At 35.5% G+C, this 20,949-nt stretch overlaps 1 protein-coding gene across 5 annotated transcripts in view; it reads right to left on the bottom strand.

Annotated features, from left to right (window-relative positions):
- The window catches only part of PHKA1 (phosphorylase kinase regulatory subunit alpha 1), a 146,432-nt gene that overhangs the window by 104,619 nt on the left and 20,864 nt on the right, over positions 1 to 20,949 (bottom strand). For all 5 annotated transcript variants that reach the window (XM_059385631.1, XM_059385632.1, XM_059385633.1 and 2 more), the window contains exons 5-6: positions 10,264 to 10,346; positions 7,382 to 7,462 (exon numbers count right to left, since the gene is read on the bottom strand). In XM_059385631.1, the coding sequence (XP_059241614.1) occupies positions 7,382 to 7,462; positions 10,264 to 10,346 (164 nt within the window). The remainder of the gene's footprint in view (positions 1 to 7,381; positions 7,463 to 10,263; positions 10,347 to 20,949) is intronic.

Here is a 20,949-nt window from a genome sequence, read left to right as displayed (position 1 = left end):
TTTTAACTTTTATCCTTTCCTCTTTTAATGTTTTTTACCTAGTTTATCCTAACAATACCTTTCATAAAAAAAATCTTTTTTGAATTTTCATTATTATAGTCATATTTTATCCTTAATTGTATCTAACTTTATTTTTTGTATATACATAGGGTTTTTTCTTCTAAAAAAATTTGGGGTACAACTTCTACTAGATCAAAATATACCCTAAATCTAGCACAGGGCTTTATTCTAGTCTCCAGCGTGAGAAAATTCTCTCCACTTTTTCTTTATTCTCCCAACCAACTTATCTTATCAACTCCTTTTTTAGAAATTAAAAAAAATTCATCTTTATACTCATATTCCATCCCTTCATTGTGTTTACTCTTATATATGGTTTTCATTCTTTAAAATTTTGGGTTTCTTCTAAGTTTCTTCTAAGAGACCAAAATACTCCCCAAAGTAAGTGGGTGACCCTGTTCTAATCATCAGTCTAATATATATATGTGTATATATTATAAATATATATTTATATTTTATGTGTATATATATATTTTTTTATTTTATATTTTTATGTATATATATATACACACATATATATTTACATTTTTTTCTTTAAAAATTTTTTTTTCTGAACTTCATTTTACCCTCTTTCTTCCCCCCACGATTTGGGGTATCTTCTGATTTGGTTAAAGCACATTTTCCTGGGGTCTTTGTCACCCTTTTAGTATTTTATTTGCTCCTTCATATATTCTTATCTTGACAAAATGACAAGGCGGAAAAACTCACCACAAAAAAAAAGAGCAAGAGGCAGTACTGAAGGCTAGGGACCTAATCAATATGGACATCGGTAATATGTCAGATGTAGAGTTCAGAATGATGATTCTCAAGGTGCTAGCTGGACTTGAAAAAGGCATGGGAGGTATTAGAGAAACCCTGTCTGGAGAAATAAAAGCCCCTTCTGGAGAAATAAAAGAACTAAAATCTAACCAAGTTGAAATATAAAAAGCTATTAATGAGGTGCATTAAAAAATGGAGGCTCATACTGCTAGGATAAATGAGGCAGAAGAGAGAATTAGTGATATAGAAGACCAAATGACAGAAAATAAAGAAGCTAAGCAAAAGAGAGACAAACAACTACTGGACCACGAGGGGAGAATTCGAGAGATAAGTGATACCATAAGACAAAACAACATTAGAATAATTGGGATTCCAGAAGAAGAAGAAAGAGAGAGGGGAGCAGAAGGTATACTGGAGAGAATTATTATAAAGAATTTCCCTAATATGGTAAAGGGAACAAGCATCAAAATCCAGGAAGTACAGAGAAGCCCCCTCAAAATCAATAAGAATAAGTCCACACCCAACCATCTAATAGTAAAATTTACAAGTCTTAGGGACAAAGAGAAAATCCTGAAAGCAACCCGGGACAAGAAGTCTGTAATATACAATGGTAAAAATATTAGATTGGCAGCAGACTTATCCACAGAGACCTAGCAGGCCAGAAAGAACTGGCATGATATATTTAGAGCACTAAATGAGAAAAACATGCAGCCCAGAATACTATATCCAGCTATGCTATCATTGAAAATAGAAGGCAAGATAAAAAGCTTCCAGGGCAAACAAAAACTGAAAGAATTTGTGAACACCAAACCAACTCTACAGGAAACATTGAAAGGGGTCCTCTAAGCAAATAAAGAGCCTAAAAGTAGTAGACCAGAAAGGAGCAGTGACAATATACAGTAATAGTCACCTTACAGGCAATACAATGGCACTAAATTCATATCTCTCAATAGTTACCCTGAATGTTAATGGGCTAAATGCCCCAATCAAAAGACACAGATCATCAGAATGGGAAAAAAAAGCAAAACCCATCAATATGCTGTCTACAAGAAACTCATTTTAGACCCAAAGACATGTCCAGATTTAAAGTGAGCGGGTGGAAAACAATTTACCATGCTAATGGACATCAAAAGAAAGTTGGGGTGGCAATCCTTATATAAGATCAATTATATTTTAAGCCAAAGACTATAATAAGAGATGAGGAAGGATGCTATATCATACTCAAAGGGACTGTCCAACAAGAAGATCTAACAATTTTAAATATCTATGCCCCTAACATGGGAGCAGCCAACTATATAAACCAATTAATAACAAAATCAAAGAAACACATCGACAATAATACAATAATAGTAGGGGACTTTAACACTCCCCTCACTGAAATGGACAGATCTTCCAAGCAAAAGATCAACAAGGAAGTAAAGTCCTTAAATGACACACTGGACCAGATGGACATCACAGATATATTCAGAACATTTCATCCCAAAGCAAAAGAATACACCTTCTTCTCTAGTGCACATAGAACACTCTCCAGAATAGATCACATCCTGGGCCATAAATCAGGTTTCAACCAGTATCAAAAGATTGGGATCATTCCCTGCATATTTTCAGACCACAATGCTCTGAAGCTAGAACTTAATCACAAGAGAAAATTTAGAAAGAACCCAAATACATGGAGACTAAAGAGCATCCTTCTAAAGAATGAATGGGCCAACCAGGAAATTAAAGAAGAATTGAAAAAATTTGTGGAAACAAATGATAATGAAAACACAGTTGTTAAAAATATGTGGGACACAGCAAAGGCGGTCCTCAGAGGAAAGTATATAGCAACACAAGCCTTTCTCAAGAAACAAGAAAAGTCTCAAATATACAACCTAACCCTACACCTAAAGGACCTGGTGAAAGAACAGCAAAGAAAACCCAAGCCCAGTAGAAGAAGAGAAATAATAAAGATCAGAGCAGAAATCAGTGAAATAGAAACAAACAAACAAACAAAAAACCCAATAGAACAAATCAACAAAACTAGGAGCTGGTTCTTTGAAAGAATTAATAAGATTGATAACCCCATGGCCAGACTTATCAAAAAGAAAAGAGAAAAGACCCAAATAAATAAAATCATGAATGAAAGAGGAGAGATCACAACCAACACCAATGAAATACACACAATTATAAGAACATATTATGAGCAACTATACGCCAGCAAATTTGACAATCTGGAAGAAATGGATGCATTCCTAGAGACATACAGACTACCACAATTGAACCAGGAAAAAATAGAAAATATGAACAGACCCATCACTGGTAAGGAGATTGAAACTGTCATCAAAAATCTCCAAACAAACAAGAGCCCAGGGCCAGATGGCTTCCCAGCGGAATTCTACCAAAATTTAAAGAAGAATCAATTCCTATTCTCCTGAAGCTGTTCCAAAAAATAGAAATAGAAGGAAAACTTCCAAAGTCATTTTATGAGGTCAGCATCACCTTGATCCCAAAACCAGACAAGGATCCCATCAAAAAAGAGAATTACAGACCAATATCCTAGATGAACACAAATGTGAAAATTCTCACCAAAATACTAGCCAATAGGATCCAACAGTACATTAAAAGGATTATTCACCATGGCCAAGTGGGATTTATTCTAGGGCTGAAAGGTTGGTCCAACATCTGCAAATCAATCAAAGTGATACAATACTTTAATAAAAGAAAGAACAAGAACCATAAGATACTCTCAATAGATGCTGAAAAATCATTTGACAAAGTACAACATCCCTTCCTGATCAAAACTCTTCAAAGTGTAGGGATAGAGTGCACATACCTCAATATCATCAAAGCCATCTATGAAAAACCCACCGCAAATATCATTCTCAATGGAGAAAAACTGAAAGCTCTTCCACTAAGGTCGGGAACAGGGCACGGATGTCCATTATCACCACTGCCATTCAACATAGTACTAGAAGCCCTAGCCTCAGCAATCACGCAACAGAAAGAAATTAAAGGCATCCAAATTGGCAAAGAAGAAGTCAAACTATCACTCTTTGCAGATGATATGATACTATATGTGGAAAACCCAAAAGACTCCACTCCAAATCTGTTAGAACTTGTACAGGAATTCAGTAAAGTGTCAGGATATAAAATCAATGCACAGAAATCACTTGCATTTCTTTACACCAACAACAAGATAGAAAAAAGAGAAATTAAGGAGTCAATCCCACTTACAATTGCACCCAAAACCGTAAGATACCTAGGAATAAACCTAACCAAAGAGGCAAATAATCTATACTCAGAAAACTACAAAGTACTCAAGAAAGAAATTGAGGAAGACACAAAGAAATGGAAAAATGTTCCATGCTCATGGATTGGAAGAACAAATATTGTGAAAATATCTATGCTACGTAAAGCAATCTACACATTTAATGCAATCCCTATCAAAATCCCATCCATCCTTTTCAAAGAAATGGAACAAATCATCCTAAAATTTATACGGACCAGAAAAGACCTTAAATAGCCAGAGGAATATTGAAAAAGAAAGCAAAAGTTGGTGGCATCACAACTCCAGACTTCAAGCTCTATTACAAAGCTGTCATCATCAAGACAGCATGGTACTGGCACAAAAACAGACACATAGATCAATGGAACAGAATAGAGAGCCCAGAAATAGACCCTCAACTCTATGGTCAACTAATCTTCAACAAAGCAGGAAGGAATGTCCAATGGAAAAAAAGACAACCTCTTCAACAAATGGCTTTGGGAAAATTGGACAGCCACATGCAGAAAAATGAAACTGGACCATTTCCTTACACCACACACAAAAATAGACTCAAAATGGATGAAGGACCTCAATGTGAGAAAGGAATCCATCAAAATCCTTGAGGAAAACACAGGCAGCAACCTCTTCAACCTCAGCCGCAGCAACGTCTTCCTAGGAATATCGCCAAAGGCAAGGGAAGCAAGGGCAAAAAGAACTATTTGGATTTCATCAAGATCAAAAGCTTTTGCACAGCAAAGGAAACAGTTAACAAAACCAAAAGACAACTGACAGAATGGGAGAAGATATTTGCAAACGACATATCAGATAAAGGGCTAGTGTTCAAAATCTATAAAGAACTTAGCAAACTCAACACCCAAAGAACAAATAATCCAATCAAGAAATGGGCAGAGGACATGAATAGACATTTCTGCAAAGAAGACATCCAGATGGCCAAGAGACACATGAAAAAGTGCTCCCCATCACTCAGCATCAGGGAAATGCAAATCCAAACCACAATGAGATACAACCTCACACCAGTCAGAAAGGCTAAAATTAACAAGTCAGGAAATGACAGATGCTGGCGAGGATGCGGAGAAAGGGGAACCCTCTTACAGTGTTGGTGGGAATGCAAGCTAGTGCAACCACTCTGGAAAACAGCATGGAGGTTCCTTAGAAAGTTGAAAATAGAGGTACCCTAATATCCAGCAATTGCACTATTGGGTATTTACCCTAGAGATACAAATGTAAGTGATCTGTAGGGGCATGTGCACCTGAATGTTTATAGCAGCAATGTCCACAATAGCCAAACTGTGGAAAGAACCTAGATGTCCATCAACAGATGAATGGATATAGAAGATGTGGTATATATATACAATGAAAAGCTATGTAGCCATCAAAAGAAATGAAATCTTGGCATTTGTGATGACGTGGATGGAACTAGAAGGTATAATGCTTAGCGAAATAAGTTAATCAGAGAAAGACAACTATCATATGATCTCCTTGATATGAAGAAGTGGAGATGCAGTGTGGGGGTTTGGGGGGGCAGGAAAAGAATAAATGAAACAAGATGCGATTGGGAGGGAGACAAACCATAAGAGACTCTTAATCTCTCAAAACAAACTGAGGGTTGCTGGGGGGAGGGAGGGAAGAAGGGAGAGGGTGTTGAGGTTATGGACACTGGAGAGGGTATGTGCTTTGGTGAGTGCTGTGAAGTGTGTAAACCTGGCGATTCACAGACCTGTACCCCTGCGGCTAATAATACATTATATGTTTATAAAAAATTTTTTAAAATTATAAAAAAATGTTGAAGACAAAAGATACTATGATTGACTTAAAGATGAAGGTTACTAGTCATCAAGGCAGAAGTTTTTTTTAAATAGAATTTGTTTATTAATTTCTCACTTTTCTAATTATAAAAGTAAAACATACTTGTTATAGAATATTTTGAAAATATAAAAAATTATAGAGAAGGCAAAAAAATCACTCAAAATAATGTTAATATTTTTGAGTTTTCCTATTAGTTTCCTTTATGCAAATCTGCATATAGTTGAGATCATGTTTCATATAAAATGTGGTTAGAATATCAGAGCATAAATGTTTCTCCATATTATGAAAATTCTTTATTTCAACATAATATTCTCTCACTTATTTAACCATTTAACAGTTGTTGGAAATTTAGGTTGCTCTTCTTGTGTGTTTTTAACTGTTTTGGTTTTTAGATTCCAGCTATAAGTGAAATCATATGCTATTTCTTTCTCTGTTTTATTTCAGTTAGCATAATACCCTCTACATCCATCCATGTTGTCATGAATGGCAAGATTTTATTTTTTTCTATATTTGGGTAATATTGCATTGTGTATGTGTGTTATATGTGGGGTGTGTGTGTGTGTGTGTGTGTGTGTGTGTGAGATCTTTATCCATTTATCTATAGGTGGACACTTAGGTTGCTTCCATATCCTGACTATTATAAATAATGCTGCAATAAACAAAGGGTGTATTATCTTTTTAGAATCAGTCAGTGTCTTTCGGCAGGGGAAGTTTCAATTAGGTCATGCATATTTAACATTATAATAGATATGTTTGATCCTATTCCTGCTATTCTATTTTATTGCTTCTTGTTGTCTCCAAAAATAAGAGCTGAAATTAAGGTAGTGGCAATGGGAAGGAAAGGATGGAGTGAAGTGGAAATTTAGTAATGATGATAATGATGATGACATGTGGGATGCAGGAGAGTGAGGGGGGGTTCAGGATTGGCAGAATGTTTCCTGATAATCAAGTTTTGTCAACTGGTGTATGGACATGGCCTCTTTTTGTTTTTATAATGGTAGAGAAGATGAGTTTAGTTTAAGACATGCTCTCTGGGGCGCCCGGGTGGCAAAGTTGGTTAGGTGTCTTGACTCCTGATTTCAGCTCAGGTCATGATCTTGGGGTCGTGGGATCAAGCCCTGATTTGGGCTCTGTACTCAATGGGGAGTCTGCTGGAGATTCATTCTCTCCCTCTGCCCGGCCCCCATGTGCATGTGCACTCACTTCTCTCTCTCTCTCAAATAAATGAATAAATCTTTTAAAAAAATATGTTCTTGGAGATCTCTGTGGTATATGTAAATAGAGATATGCTACAAAAGCAGTTGGATACGCAAATATGGAGCTAATGAAATAAATTTTTCCCTACATGTCCATAGTTCTATTGGAGAATCTGAATTTTTCCTGTGTCTTAAAAGAACAAATTGATAATGATCCAAATTCAGGTTAAGCCTTTATCTATGGTAAAGGTGTATTTCCTTACCCCAGAGTTGGTACAAACAAAGCAAGGAAAATTACCTTTGCCATGCCAACTGAACTGGCATTCAATTCTGAGATCCCTTGGTTGGTTTTGTCTCCACGTTCCCATATCCCAAAATCCTAGCATAAAATAATGAGCATACAATTAGCAAGTCATCACTACTAAATGCATACTAGACACATAACTCTTGAATAAAAGACACACTAGTAGTAATTCGCCATACATATGTGTACCCATGATGCTCAATAGGGAGATACCAATGAGTTGGCTGCCCCTGTAGCTCTTTCCCTAGTAGCTTCAAATTCTGTTGGCACCTCTGATAAGTTGGAAGACTCCTCAACAGTTGATCAGGCCTAAGAATTATAACTCGGTCCATGTAGAGAAATACTTCTCAAAAATTTTCAAGGCAGAAACTCAGGGGGTCTAGAAAGCAGCACCCTAGGTTTTCATCTTAAATATCTATTCTAATTTTACTCTTGATTGGCATTGACAATGTACCATACACTAACCTATGCACTTTATACCACTATCTTCCTTAATCCTTATATTTTATAGATGATGAAACTAAGGTGCAAAGAGAGGTTAAGTGACTCACCCAAGGCCACACAGCTAATAAGTGACATAGCTAGGATTAGAGTCCAAGTACTCTCTGTCCAAAGTGTAAATTCTTAACCATAGCTGTATATGGCCCCTTGGTAATATAAAGATAACATTTTCTATTACTTTAAAAAAAACCATTTTATTGAAATAACTTTAGATTTACAGAGAAGTTACAGAAATACTACAATGAGTTCCCATATACCTTTCACTATACTTCCCCTAACATTAACACTTGACATAATCATAGTACACTTATCAAAGCTAAGAAATTAACATTAGTATAATCCTAGTAACCAGATTATGAACTTTGTTAGGATTTCACCAGTTTTTCCACTAATAGCTGTTTTATGTTCCAGGATCCAATCCAGAATATCATGCTACATTTGTCATAACTCCATGGTCTTTTCCAATCAGTTACAGTTTCTCAAGTCTTGTCTTTCATGACCTTGACACTTTCAGAAGATCAGTGGTCAGATATTGTATAGATTTCTCTCAATTTAAGTTCACCTGATATTTTTTCTTCATTAGATAAAGATTGTGCATTTTTTGTCAAGATTTCTATAGATGTTATGCTGAGTCCTTCTCACTGTATCATATCAAGGGAGTACATGATATTGATATGTCTTATTATGGTGATGTTAACCTTAATCATGTGGTTAAGATGTGGTTAAGATGGTGTCTGTGGGTTTCTCTGTTCTACTGCTACTATTATCCCCCTTATGATTAGTAACTATCTTGAGAAAGATACAACTGTGCAAATACCCTGTATCTCCTCAAATATCTACCCACTAATTTAGCATCCCCTGGTGAATCTTGTTTGCAACAATTATTACAGTAGTCTCAGTGGTGGTTTTTTAGTTCCTTCATTACGTCTACAGTCATTAACTGCAATCCTTCTCTAACAAAGAGCTTTTCTTTCTCCCTCATTCATTTATTCACTTGTTTATATCAGTATGAACTTAGAGATATTTAGGTTATTCTCCGGGTTATAATAAAATACTATTGTTATTTGTTTTGTTGCTCAAATTATTCCAGCTTTAGCCATTGGGAATTCTTCCAGGTTGGCTCCTGCATCCTTTAGACATGCCCCATTCTTTCTGTACACTTCCTCACTTTCTGTCACTACAAGATACTGTTGTTGATTTTGTATTTTCCTCCCCCCAGCCCTAGAAACAACCACTTTTACAAGGAATCCTGATTTCTTTTGTTACAGAATGAATAGTTACAATCCAAGACCTAGGTACTGGTGCTCATTGTCACTGTGGTGTCATTGCTTCTATGCCCTCTCATTGAACAGAATTTGGCAATATAGATGTGTACGCACACACACACACACCCCTATATTTGTTTCTATATTTACCTTAAATTACTTTTTATATCAAATCTCTGAGTTAAAGTGAAGCTTCTGGAAGGTAAGTCATATTTATCCCATGGCTAGCCTCACTTGTCCTCAAACCCAGCTCTACCCTAATCTGTGTAGCAAGATTAGAGTACAAGAAGGCACATATCATTAATTCTACTGCTACAACCCCTGGCTTCAGTGGAGAGGTGAGAGAACACTGACCTGTACCCTGGACCATAGCAGGCTTATGGTACCAGAAGGCAAAGTGATCAGTCAACAAATACTGTCCTCTTGCATCAAATATGTCTATGCAAACTTATCGTTCTAACAAATATGAACTGACAGGTCACAAGTTTACCCTCCCATCTAAAATAGCTAAAAAACAACTAAACAAATTAAACAATAGACGACTAAAAAATTGGACTATTTGTGACACAGGCATTTTCAAAACAACGAACATTATGCACTGAAGAACACTGATCCCTGAGAGAGATGTTAAATACATTATGATTTAATATAAACCTATCTCATATAGTAGTTGTGAGAAAAAGGAACTATTTTTTGTATAGTAAGCACTGAATCAATGTCTACAGATAATATTAAACATATGACTACATTTTATTTCTAAGTAGCTAATTGACCCATTATACTCCCTAGCCATCTTGCTCCTATTTAAGACCACAGACCATTAAAATAAGACCACAATTTAGTTCCAAATTCCCAAATACATGACATGAGATATTACAGAATTTGACAGGAGTGCAAGCATGGCATCTTGACACTTTTTCTCTGTAACTTCTTTGGAGAGAAGGCAAACAGGATCACTGAGCTTAGCAAAGAAAGAGGCTGAAGGCAATTTCTGCCAGAAGCATTATAGATTGGTTCACTATAAGGGGCAGCATTAGGAGAAGGAATGGATTGTTCAGCATTTTTAGAAACATCATATGTTTAAAGTCAATTCCCATTATGAGTACTTACAGCAGTTTTATATGCAGCTTCAATGTAAAACACAAGATTTTGTATGAAATTGACTTCATCTAGGCTGTGGATGATATGAAGTCCTGAGGAAAAAAGACAATAATTTTACAGAGCTGGTCAATTATCACTACAGGCTTTATAGGCAGCCACAGGAACTAACTGATCCCATTACTTTTTAAGTAATGGAACAATGAGAGGCAGTTTGATTCCTAAACCATAAAAGCAAAACCACAAGTCAGACCTAAGCTAGTCTTTGATTATGTGAGATACCAGCATATTAAAACATGGAAGTATTTTAACTATTATTTGTAGGTTTCCACAGAAAATCTTAGACTCCTAATTCTACAGGGAATTAATTTATAATGTGCCTTAAGGTATCTGGAAGAAGAAAGACAAATATTTCAAAAAAGAGGTGGAAAGAGTCTAAATACTAAGCAAGAAATAGAAAAAGATTATGACTTTTTACTTCTTGGAGTAAAAAATGATAATTATTCTAAATGTAAACTATACAAGATAGTTAAACCTTACAAACTGAGTGTTTTGCATGAATTATCAATTTAATTTTTACATCAACCCTAAGAAGTGGGTACCTCTATTTTCTCCATGAGGCTTAGAGAGATTAAATATTTGCCTAAGACCATTTAACTATAAATAGTGAAACCAGGACCCAACTATCAACTTATGTTTCACTTCAGAGACTGAGTTCCTAACCAAGATGATCTACTGCTTCCCAATATGTACAGTATGATACATTTCATTAAAAATGATATCCTCTCAAACAAAACAAAACAAAAGCAAAACTCCTCTCCCCTCTTCTGCCCCCCCCCACAATAAAGAAATACCAATAAGCATACAGTGAAAGTCTTTCTCCCACCCAGAATCACATCAGTTTCCCCCTGCCAAATCTCTTCTCTGAAAGAAGTCAGAATGGCTAAAATTAACAACACAAGACAGAACAGGTTTAACTAAACATTTGTTAAAACTCATTGAAATGTACATTTTAAATGGATAGATTTTATTGTATGTAAATTATACTTTGATAGACCTGAAAAAAGAGACCATTTATATGTTAAAAGATTGAAGTGCTGCATGAGGTATTCCAAATGCTAAGATTTCCAGGGAGGCAGAAGGAGTCTGTGTTTTCACATTTTGTAATGTTTGTGTGATATGTGAAGTGATCCCGTCACATAATTTAATATTTAAATGATTATTTAATTATGTAATACTTAATAAAAATCCTGTTACATAAAAAAAGAAACCATTCTTACCAGTTTCCTCTGTATCCTTTCAGAGAAATATTACACATATATAGAAAGTATCAAGGAGCTGTATACTATACTGTACTTTGCTTTTTTCATATATATCTTGGAAATAATTTTAAAGATATTTGCCTTATTTTTTTTAATGGCCACATGGAATTTCACTAAATGGCTAATTATATAACCATTTCCCTATTGAAAACATTTAGGTTGTACCTAAATCACTATAACTAATGCTGTAATGAATATATATATATATATATGAATAAATACACATATGATACAAATGATATACATGAATATATGAGATACATACATACACACACATATATGTATATGTACATATGTGTATACACACATATGCACACACATATGTATGTGTATGTATACATGTACATACATATATGTATATGTATGTATGTATATGTATGTATATCTTTGTGCACATGTACCAGTATATCAAGATAAATTCTTTTTTTCCCCAGGGTAAATTCTTAGAAGAATCGCTGAGTCACAGACTTATGCATATTATTTTTCCCCAACATTGTATTGTGAACATTTTCAAACAAACAGAAAAAATGACAGAATTTTACAGTGAACATCTGTATGCACATCATCTGGATTCAAGCATCAACATTTTAGTATAATTTTCTATCACATATATATCTATCCATCAATCCATATTTTTTTTTAACTGTAATTTTTATAAACATATATTTTTATCCCCAGGGGTACAGGTCTGTGAATCACCAGGTTTACACACTTCACAGCACTCACCAAAGCACATACCCTCCCCAATGTCCATAATACCACCCCCTTCTCCCAAACCCCCTCCCCCCAGCAACCCTCAGTTTGTTTTGTGAGATTAAGAGTCACTTATGGTTTGTCTCCCTCCCAATCCCATCTTCTTTCATTTATTCTTCTCGTACCCACTTAAGCCCCCATGTTGCATCACCACTTCCTCATATCAGGGAGATCATATGATAGTTGTCTTTCTCTGCTTGACTTATTTCGCTAAGCATGATACGCTCTAGTTCCATCCATGTTGTCGCAAATGGCAAGATTTCATTTCTTTTGATGGCTGCAGAGTATTCCATTGTGTATATATACCACATCTTCTTGATCCATTCATCTGTTGATGGACATCTAGGCTCTTTCCATAGTTTGGCTATTGTGGACATTGCTGCTATAAACATTTGCGTGCACGTACCCCTTTGGATCACCACGTTTGTATCTTTAGGGTAAATACCCAATAGTGCAATTGCTGGGTCATAGGGCAGTTCTATTTTCAACATTTTGAGGAACCTCCATGCTGTTTTCCAGAGAGGTTGCACCAGCTTGCATTCCCACCAACAGTGTAGGAGGGTTCCCCTTTCTCCACATCCTCGCCAGCATCTGTCATTTCCTGACTTGTTGATTTTAGCCATTCTGACTGGTGTGAGGTGATATCGCATTGTGGTTTTGATTTGTATTTCCCTGATGCCGAGTGATATGGAGCATTTTTTCATGTGTCTGTTGGCCATCTGGATGTCAATCCATCTTTTTTGATACAAAGTTGCAAATATCAATACACTTCTCCCTAAATACTTCACCATGTGTATATTAAAGGTTAATAATCATCACCAAGTTATTCTGCAAAGAAGTTCCACAGTTTACATACCAATCAGCCCTGCCCACCTACTTCCTATGCCCTTGTCAACACAGGCTTTAAAAATTTTTTATCTTTGCCACTGTAATGGAGGAGAAATAAAACCTCTGTAGTTTAATTTGTAGTTCTTTTAATTGTGGGTCAGGTTGTGAGTCTTTTTATATGTTTATAAGCAATCCACGTTTCTTTTCCTATGAACTGTTTGGTTGTGTCCTTCACAATTTCCATGGAATTGCTGGTTTTCAAGTTACTGACATACTGATGAATATTAAGGAAATTATCCTTTTATTCATCATATCTGTTGCAAGTATTTTTCCTAGTTTGAACTTTGACTTTGTTTACAGTATATTTTTCTTATCAGAAATTTTTATTTATTTTCCTTAAGATTTTATTTAAATTCAAGTTAGTTAACATATAGTGTGTTATTAGTTTCAGGGGTAGGATTTAATGATTCACCACTTAAATATAATATCCAGTACCAATGCTCATTATATTCATTATATCAAGTGCCCTCCTTAATACCCATCATTCCATTATCCCATCCTCCCCCCCCCCCCCCCCCCCCCAGCAACCCACAGTTTGTTCCTTATAGTCTCTTCTGGTTTGCTTCTGTCTTTGTTTTTATCTTACTTTATTCTTAGACTCTTTAATTAAGAAGGTTTATCCCATGACTGTTTCTGGTACTTCTATAATTTCTTTTTAAGAAAATTTATTTATTCATTTGAAAGAGAGTGAGTGGGGGAGGGGCAGAGGGAGAGAATCTTCAAGCAGACTCCCCACTGAACATGGATCCTGATGCGGGGATCGATCCCATGACCCATGTATGAGATCATGACCTGAGCTGAAACTAAGAGTTGGACTTTTAACTGACTGAGCCATCCAGGCACCCCTATAATTTCTTTTTTTTTTTTTTTTGCATTTAAATCTTTGATCTATTAACAGATGTTTTAGATCACAGAACTCTAACTTTAGAGTCAAAAAGGACTGTATGATACATATCATTAGACTACAAACTCCTCCTGATCTCTAACTTTAGAGCCAAAAAGGACTGTATGATCCACATCATTAGACTACAAACTCCTCCTGATGCATGGCTCTGTCAAAACTAGCAACTGTAGCACAGGGCAGTTGCATTAGCAATGTGTCTTTCTTGTAGCAGTAATGACCTTAACATCTTTGCTAGAGAGAGGAAAAAGAGATGATAGATATAATATTGGACATCAGCTTCACAGTTTTATCTTATCCCCTTTGTGTGCCAGAGTGCTTGCTCAGAGACAGAGAGAAGGCAGAGGGTGTGAAAATGGTTTTGTCCATCTCTCAGACTTGTGTCACAGCTAACAAATCACTACACAATATATTTATTTATTTGACAGAGATCACAAGTAGGCAGAGAGGCAGGCAGAGAGAGAGAGAGAGGAGGAAGCAGCCTCTCCACTGAGCAGAGAGCTCGATGTGGGGCTCAATCCCAGGATCCTGGGTTCATGACCTGAGCCAAAGGCAGAAGCTTTAACCCACCGAACCACCCAGGTGCCCCCACTACACAATACAAAAGTCACATTTTTATTATCTGTCCCTTTGTTCATGATATTGTTTAAGTTGCCTCATCCAAATCTTGAAATCCTAACTGTTCTTTCAAGGCCCAGCTCAAATTGTATCTCCTTGGTGATGCTGTCACTGATTCCTCTCTCTGTGTTTCACAGAATTTTATTTTCCTTGCTGTAATGAACTTACTTTTTACTTTGTACTATAAATAAATCTATACCTAAATTTGAAGGAAAGAACCATTTCTTATTTATATTTATAGTCCCTAAAAGTATCTCACATAGTCTTTGAATGGTATTAAATAATATTGAACAGTAAATGTTCATTCAATAATGACTTATTGAATGCTCTTAAACAACCCTGTTAACCACAGGAGAGGGACCTGTCTCTTGAGGCAACACCATACATTCAGGATCTCTGCATCCTGTCCCCTTTGTGGAGCCATGACATTACTTGAAGAAGAGGATACACAGAAGTGAAATGAAGTAGAGCTGGCCAAAGATGGCAGTGCTATTTAAAGCATACTAAAACATGAAGAGCTCAGAAATGAGGCCAACTCAGTGTTCTACTCCACTTACATTGACTTGTCCTCATCTATCAATAAGCCCCTCTCCTTCATTTTTAAAAATGTTATTGAGATATAATTCATATGCCATATAATTCACCCACATGGCCACAATCAATTTTACATTTTCATCACTCCTAAAAGAAACCCTGTACCCATTACCAGTCATTCCCCATTTCCTTTCAAGACTTTATCTCCCTCTCCCTCCACCTAAGCAATTGCTAATCTACTTTGTCTCCATAGATGTGCCCTACCAGACGTTCATATATACACAATCATACAACTTGGGGCCTTTTGTGTGTGAGTTCTTTCACTTAGCGTGTTTTCAAGGTTTATCCGTGTTGTAGAATGTATCGATGCTTCTATTTTTTCTATTGCTAAAGAATATTTCATTTTGTGAATGTACCATATTTATCCAATTATCAGTTGATGGGACATTCAGGTTGTTTTCACTTTTTGGCTCTTATAAATAATACTGATATGAACATCCATGTATCTACACAAGCTTTTGAGTGAACACTGTTTCATTTCTTTTGGGCATATACCTAAGAGTGAAATTGCTAGATCATATGGTAATTCTGCTTAACCTTTTGAGAACTGCCAGACTATTTTCCAAAGTGGCTGCACCACTTTACATTCCCACCAACAGTGTATGACGATTCCATTTTCTCCATATCATCAGGAACATCTGTTGTTTTCTGTCTTTTTGATTTTAGCCATCCTAGGGGGTGTGACGTGGTATGTCATTATTGGGATCTGCATTTGCCTAGTGACTAATAATGTTCAGCAGTTTTTGTGTACTTATTGCCCATTTAAATATCTTCTTTGGAGAAATGTCAACTCAGATTCATTGCCTATTTAAAATTAGATTATCTTTTTATTATTGATCTGTGGAATGCTTTATATATTATAGATACAAGTCCCTTATCAGATATGTAATTTGTCAATACTTTCTATCATATTCCGGGTTGCTTGTAAGTTTTTTGAAGAGATCCTTTGAAGCACAAATGTTATTAATTTGATAAATTCCAGCTTGTGTTTTCTTTAGTTGCTTATGGTTTTTGATGTAATGTCTAATTTGGCTTTGTCTAATTCAAGGTCAGGAAGATTTACTCTTATATTTTCCTTAAGTGCTTGCTATGAGCTCCATTGTGTCACCCTGAAACCGATGTGTTGAAGCCCTAATCCCCAAAGTGACTGTATTTGGAGATAAGACTTTTAAGGAAGCAATTAAGTTTATTTATTTTTTTTCATTTTCATTTTATTTTTGTTGATTTTTTAATGTCTATCCCTATTTTCCTTTTTTTTCTTTTTTTTTCTTTAAGTTTTTATTTAAATGAACTTGGTGGTGGGTATTAGAGAGGGCACAGATTGCATGGAGCACTGGGTGTGGTGCAAAAACAATGAATACTGTTACGATGAAAAGAAATAAAAAAAAATTCTAGTTAGTTAACATACAGTGTAATATTAGTTTCAGGAGTAGAATTTAGTGACTCATCACCTACATATAAAACCCATTGCTCTAACAAACTGTTGAACACTGCATCAAAAACTAATTATGTACTACATGTTGGCTAATTGAACATAATAAAAAAATAAAACCAGGTGCTCATCACAAAAGTGCCTTCCTTAATACCTATGCCCCATTTAGCCTATCCCCCCACCCACATCCCCTCTAGCAAATATTTGTTCTTTGTAGTTAAAAGCCTCTTATGGTTAGCCACCTTCTCTTTTTTCCCTTCCCATATGTTAATCTATTTTGTTTCTTAAATTCCACATATGAGTGAAATCATATGGATCCATGTCATTGCAAATGGCAAGATTTCATTCTTTTTGATGGCTTTTGATGGTATAACATATACCATATCATCTTTATGCGTTCATTGATCAATGGTCATTTGTACTCTTTCCATAATTTGTCTATTGTTGATAATGCTGCTATAAGCATCAGGGTGCATGTATTCCTTTGAATTACTTTTTTGTATCTTTTGGGTAAATATCTAGTATTGCAATTGCTGAATCATATGGTAGGCTTCTTCTTCTTTTTTTTTTTTAACTTTGGAAAACCTCCATACTGTTTTTCAGAGTGGCTGTACCAGTTTGCCTTCCTAGCAACAGGGCAAGAGGGTTCCCTTTCTCCACATCCTTGCCAACACTTGTTGTTTCTTGTGTTGTTGATTTTAGCCATTCCCAGAGGTGTGAGGTGATATCTCATTACAGTTTTGATTTCTATTTTTCTGACAATGAATGATGTTTAGCATCTTTCGTGTGTCTGTTGTCCATCTGTATGTCTTCTTTGGAAAAATGTCTATTCATGTCTTCTGCTCACTTCTTAACTGGCTTATTGGTTTTTCAGGTGTTGTGTTTCATAAGTTATTTATATACTTTGGATACTAAACCTTTATCAGATACATCATTTGCAAATGCCTTCTCCCATTTTTTAGGCTGCCTTTTAGTTTTGTTAATTTTTGTTGAGCAGAAGCCTTTTATCTTGATTAAGTCTCAATAGTCATTTTTGCTTTTGTTTTCTTTGTCTTAGGAGACATATCTAGTAAGAAGTTGCTATGGTTGATGTCACAAAAGTTACTGCCTGTGTTCTCTTCCAGGATTTTGATGGTTTCCTGTCTCACATTTAGCTCTTTAATCCACTTTGAATTTATTTTTGTATATGGTGTATGAAGGTGGTCCAGTTTCATTCTTCTGCATATTGCGGCCCAGTCTTCCCAACACCATTTGTTGAAGAGACTGTCTTTTTTCCATTGGATATTCTTTCCCTCACTGTCAAAGATTAACTGACCATATAGTTGTAGATTCATTTCTGGATTTTCTATTCTGTTCCATAATCTATGTGTCTATTTTTGTGCCAGTACCATACTGTTTTGATCACTACAACTTTGTGATATAACTTGAAGTCTGAAATTGTGATGCCTCCCGCTTTGTTTTTGTTTTTTTTTTTTCCCAAGTTTACTCTGGCTATTTGGGGTCTTTGTGGTTCCATACAATTTCTAGAATTGTTTGTTCTAGCTCTGTGAAAAATGCTATTGGTATTTTGATAGGGGTTGCATGAACTGTATAGATTGCTTTGGATAATACAGACATTTGAGTCATGTTTTTTCATCCAATCCAAGAGCATAGAATGTTTTTCCATTTCTTTGTGTCATCTTCGATTTTCTTCATCACTGTTTTATAGTTTTTCAGAGTACAGGTCTTTTATATAAACTCTTTGGTTAGGTTTGTTACTAGTGGTTTTTGGTGCATTTGTAAACGGGAGAGATTCCTTGATTTCCATGCTTCATTACTGGTGTATAAAAATGCAACAGACTGCTGTATGTTGATATTTTTACCCTGTGACTTTACTGAATTTCTGTATCTAGCAATTTTCTGGTGGAGTCTTTACGGTTTTCTTTTTTAAAGATATATTTATTTTAAGGGGTGGGGGAGCATTAGGTGAGGGGCAGAGGGAGATAATCTCAAGCAGACTTACCACTGGGTGGGGAGCCTGATGTGGGGCACAATCCTATGACCCATGAGATCATGACCTGAGCTGAAACCACAAGTTGGACACTTAACCAACTGAGCCATCCAGGTGCTGCTAAGGTTTTCTATATACAGTATCATGTCACCTGCAAGTAGTGAAAATTTTATTTCTTCCTTACCAATTTGGATGCCTCTTCTTTCTTTTTGTTGTCTGATTGCTATGGCTAGGATTTCTAATACTATGTTAAATATCAGTGGTGAGAGTAGATATCCCTGACTTATTCCTGACCACAGAGGAAAAACTCTCAGTTTTTCCACATTGAGGATGGTATTAGCTGTGCTTTTTTTTTTTTCACATAAGACTTTTATGATGTGGAGGTATGTTCCCTCTAATCCTACTTTTGGAGGATTTATCAATAAGAACGGATTACATACTTTGTCAAATTTTTTTCTGCATTTATTGAAAGGATCATATGATTCTTATACTTTTATTAATGTGGTGTATCATGTTGATTAATTTGAGAATTTTGAACCACCCTCGCTACCAAGGAATAAATCTCACTTGATTGTGGTGAATGAATCTTTTAATGTACAGTTGGATTTGGTTTGCTAGTATCTTATGATAATTCTGCATCAGAGTTCATCAGGGATATTGGCTGGCACTTTTCTTTTTTGTGCTGTCTTTATATGGTTTTGGTATCAGGGTAATGCTGGCTTCACAGAATGAATTTGGAAGTTTTCCTTCCTTTTCAGTTTTTTTTTAATAGTTTGAGAAGAATAGGTATTAACTCTTCTTTAGATGTTTGGTAGAATTCGCTGGTGATAGCATCTGACCCTGGACTTTTGTGTGTAGGGAGTTTTCTGATTATTGATTCAACTTCTTTGCTGGTTATTGGTCTGTTCAAGTTTTCTATATTTTCTTGTTTCAGTTTTGGTAGTTTATGTGTTTCTAGGAATTTATTCATTTCTTCCAGGTTCTCCAATTTATTGGCATATAGTCTTTCATAATATTCTCTTATAATTTTTTGTATTTCTGTGTTGTTGGTTATTTCTCTTCTCTCATTTGATTTTATTTATTTGGGTCCTTTCTCTTTCCTTCTTAATAAGTCTGATTAGAGGTTTGTCAATTTTATTAATATATTCAAAGAACTGGCTCCTGGTTTCATTGATCTATTGTGTTTTAAAATTTTCTATATAATTTATTTTTGCTCTGGTCTTTATTATTTCATTCCTTCTGCTGGTTTTAGGTTTTGTTGTTCTTTTTTTTAGCTCCTTTTGGTAAGGCTGTTTGAGATTTTTATTGCTTCTTAAGTAGGCCTATATTGTTATATACTTCTCTCTTATGACCATTTCTGTTGCACCCCAAAGGTTTTAGACCATTGTGTTTTCCTTTGCATTTATTTCCATGTATTTTAAAAAACTTCTTTCTTTTCCTGGTTGACCTAGTCATTGTTTAGTAGCATGCTGTTTAACCTCTGTATTTGTGGTCTTTCCAAATTTTTTCTTGTGGTTTACTTCAAGTTTCATAGCCTTGTGGTCAGAAAAGATGCATGGTATGATCTCATTAGTACTGGCTAAGGCCTTATCTGTTACCTAAATCTGTTCTGTATGTGATCTGTTCTGGAGAACATCCCATGTGCACGTGAAAGGGATGTATATTTTTCTGCTTTGGGATGGAATGTTCTCAATATATCTGTTAAGTCCATCCTGTCCAGTGTGTCATTCAAATCCATTGTTTCCTTGTTGATTTTCTGCTTAGATGACCTGTCCATTGACATAAGTGGGCAGTTAAAGTCCCCTACTATTATTATCAATGAGTTCCTTTATGCTAGCTATGAATTATTTTATATATTTGGGTCCTCCTATGTTGGGTATGTAAATATTTACAATTTTAAGATCTTCATGTTGGATTTTCCCCTTTATTATGATATAGTGCCCTTCTTCATCTCTTCTACAGTGTTTAAAGTCTACCCTCTCCAGTATAAGCATTGCTACTCTGGCTTTCTTTTGATGTCCATTTGCATGAAAAATGTTCTCTATCCCCTCACTTTATAATCTGCAGGTGTCTTTAGGTCTAAAATGAGTCTCTTGTAGGCAGCGTAGAGGATTCTTTTTTAAAAATCCATTCTGACACTTTGTCTTTTGATTTGAGTGTTTAGTCCATTTACATACAGAGTAATTATTGATAGGCATGT

Source organism: Mustela nigripes, chromosome X, assembly GCF_022355385.1.
Source record: "Mustela nigripes isolate SB6536 chromosome X, MUSNIG.SB6536, whole genome shotgun sequence".
In the NCBI taxonomy this organism is placed as follows: domain Eukaryota; kingdom Metazoa; phylum Chordata; class Mammalia; order Carnivora; family Mustelidae; genus Mustela; species Mustela nigripes.
Note: the sequence above shows the minus strand (reverse complement) of the source record. Positions and strands in the feature narration are given on the sequence as shown.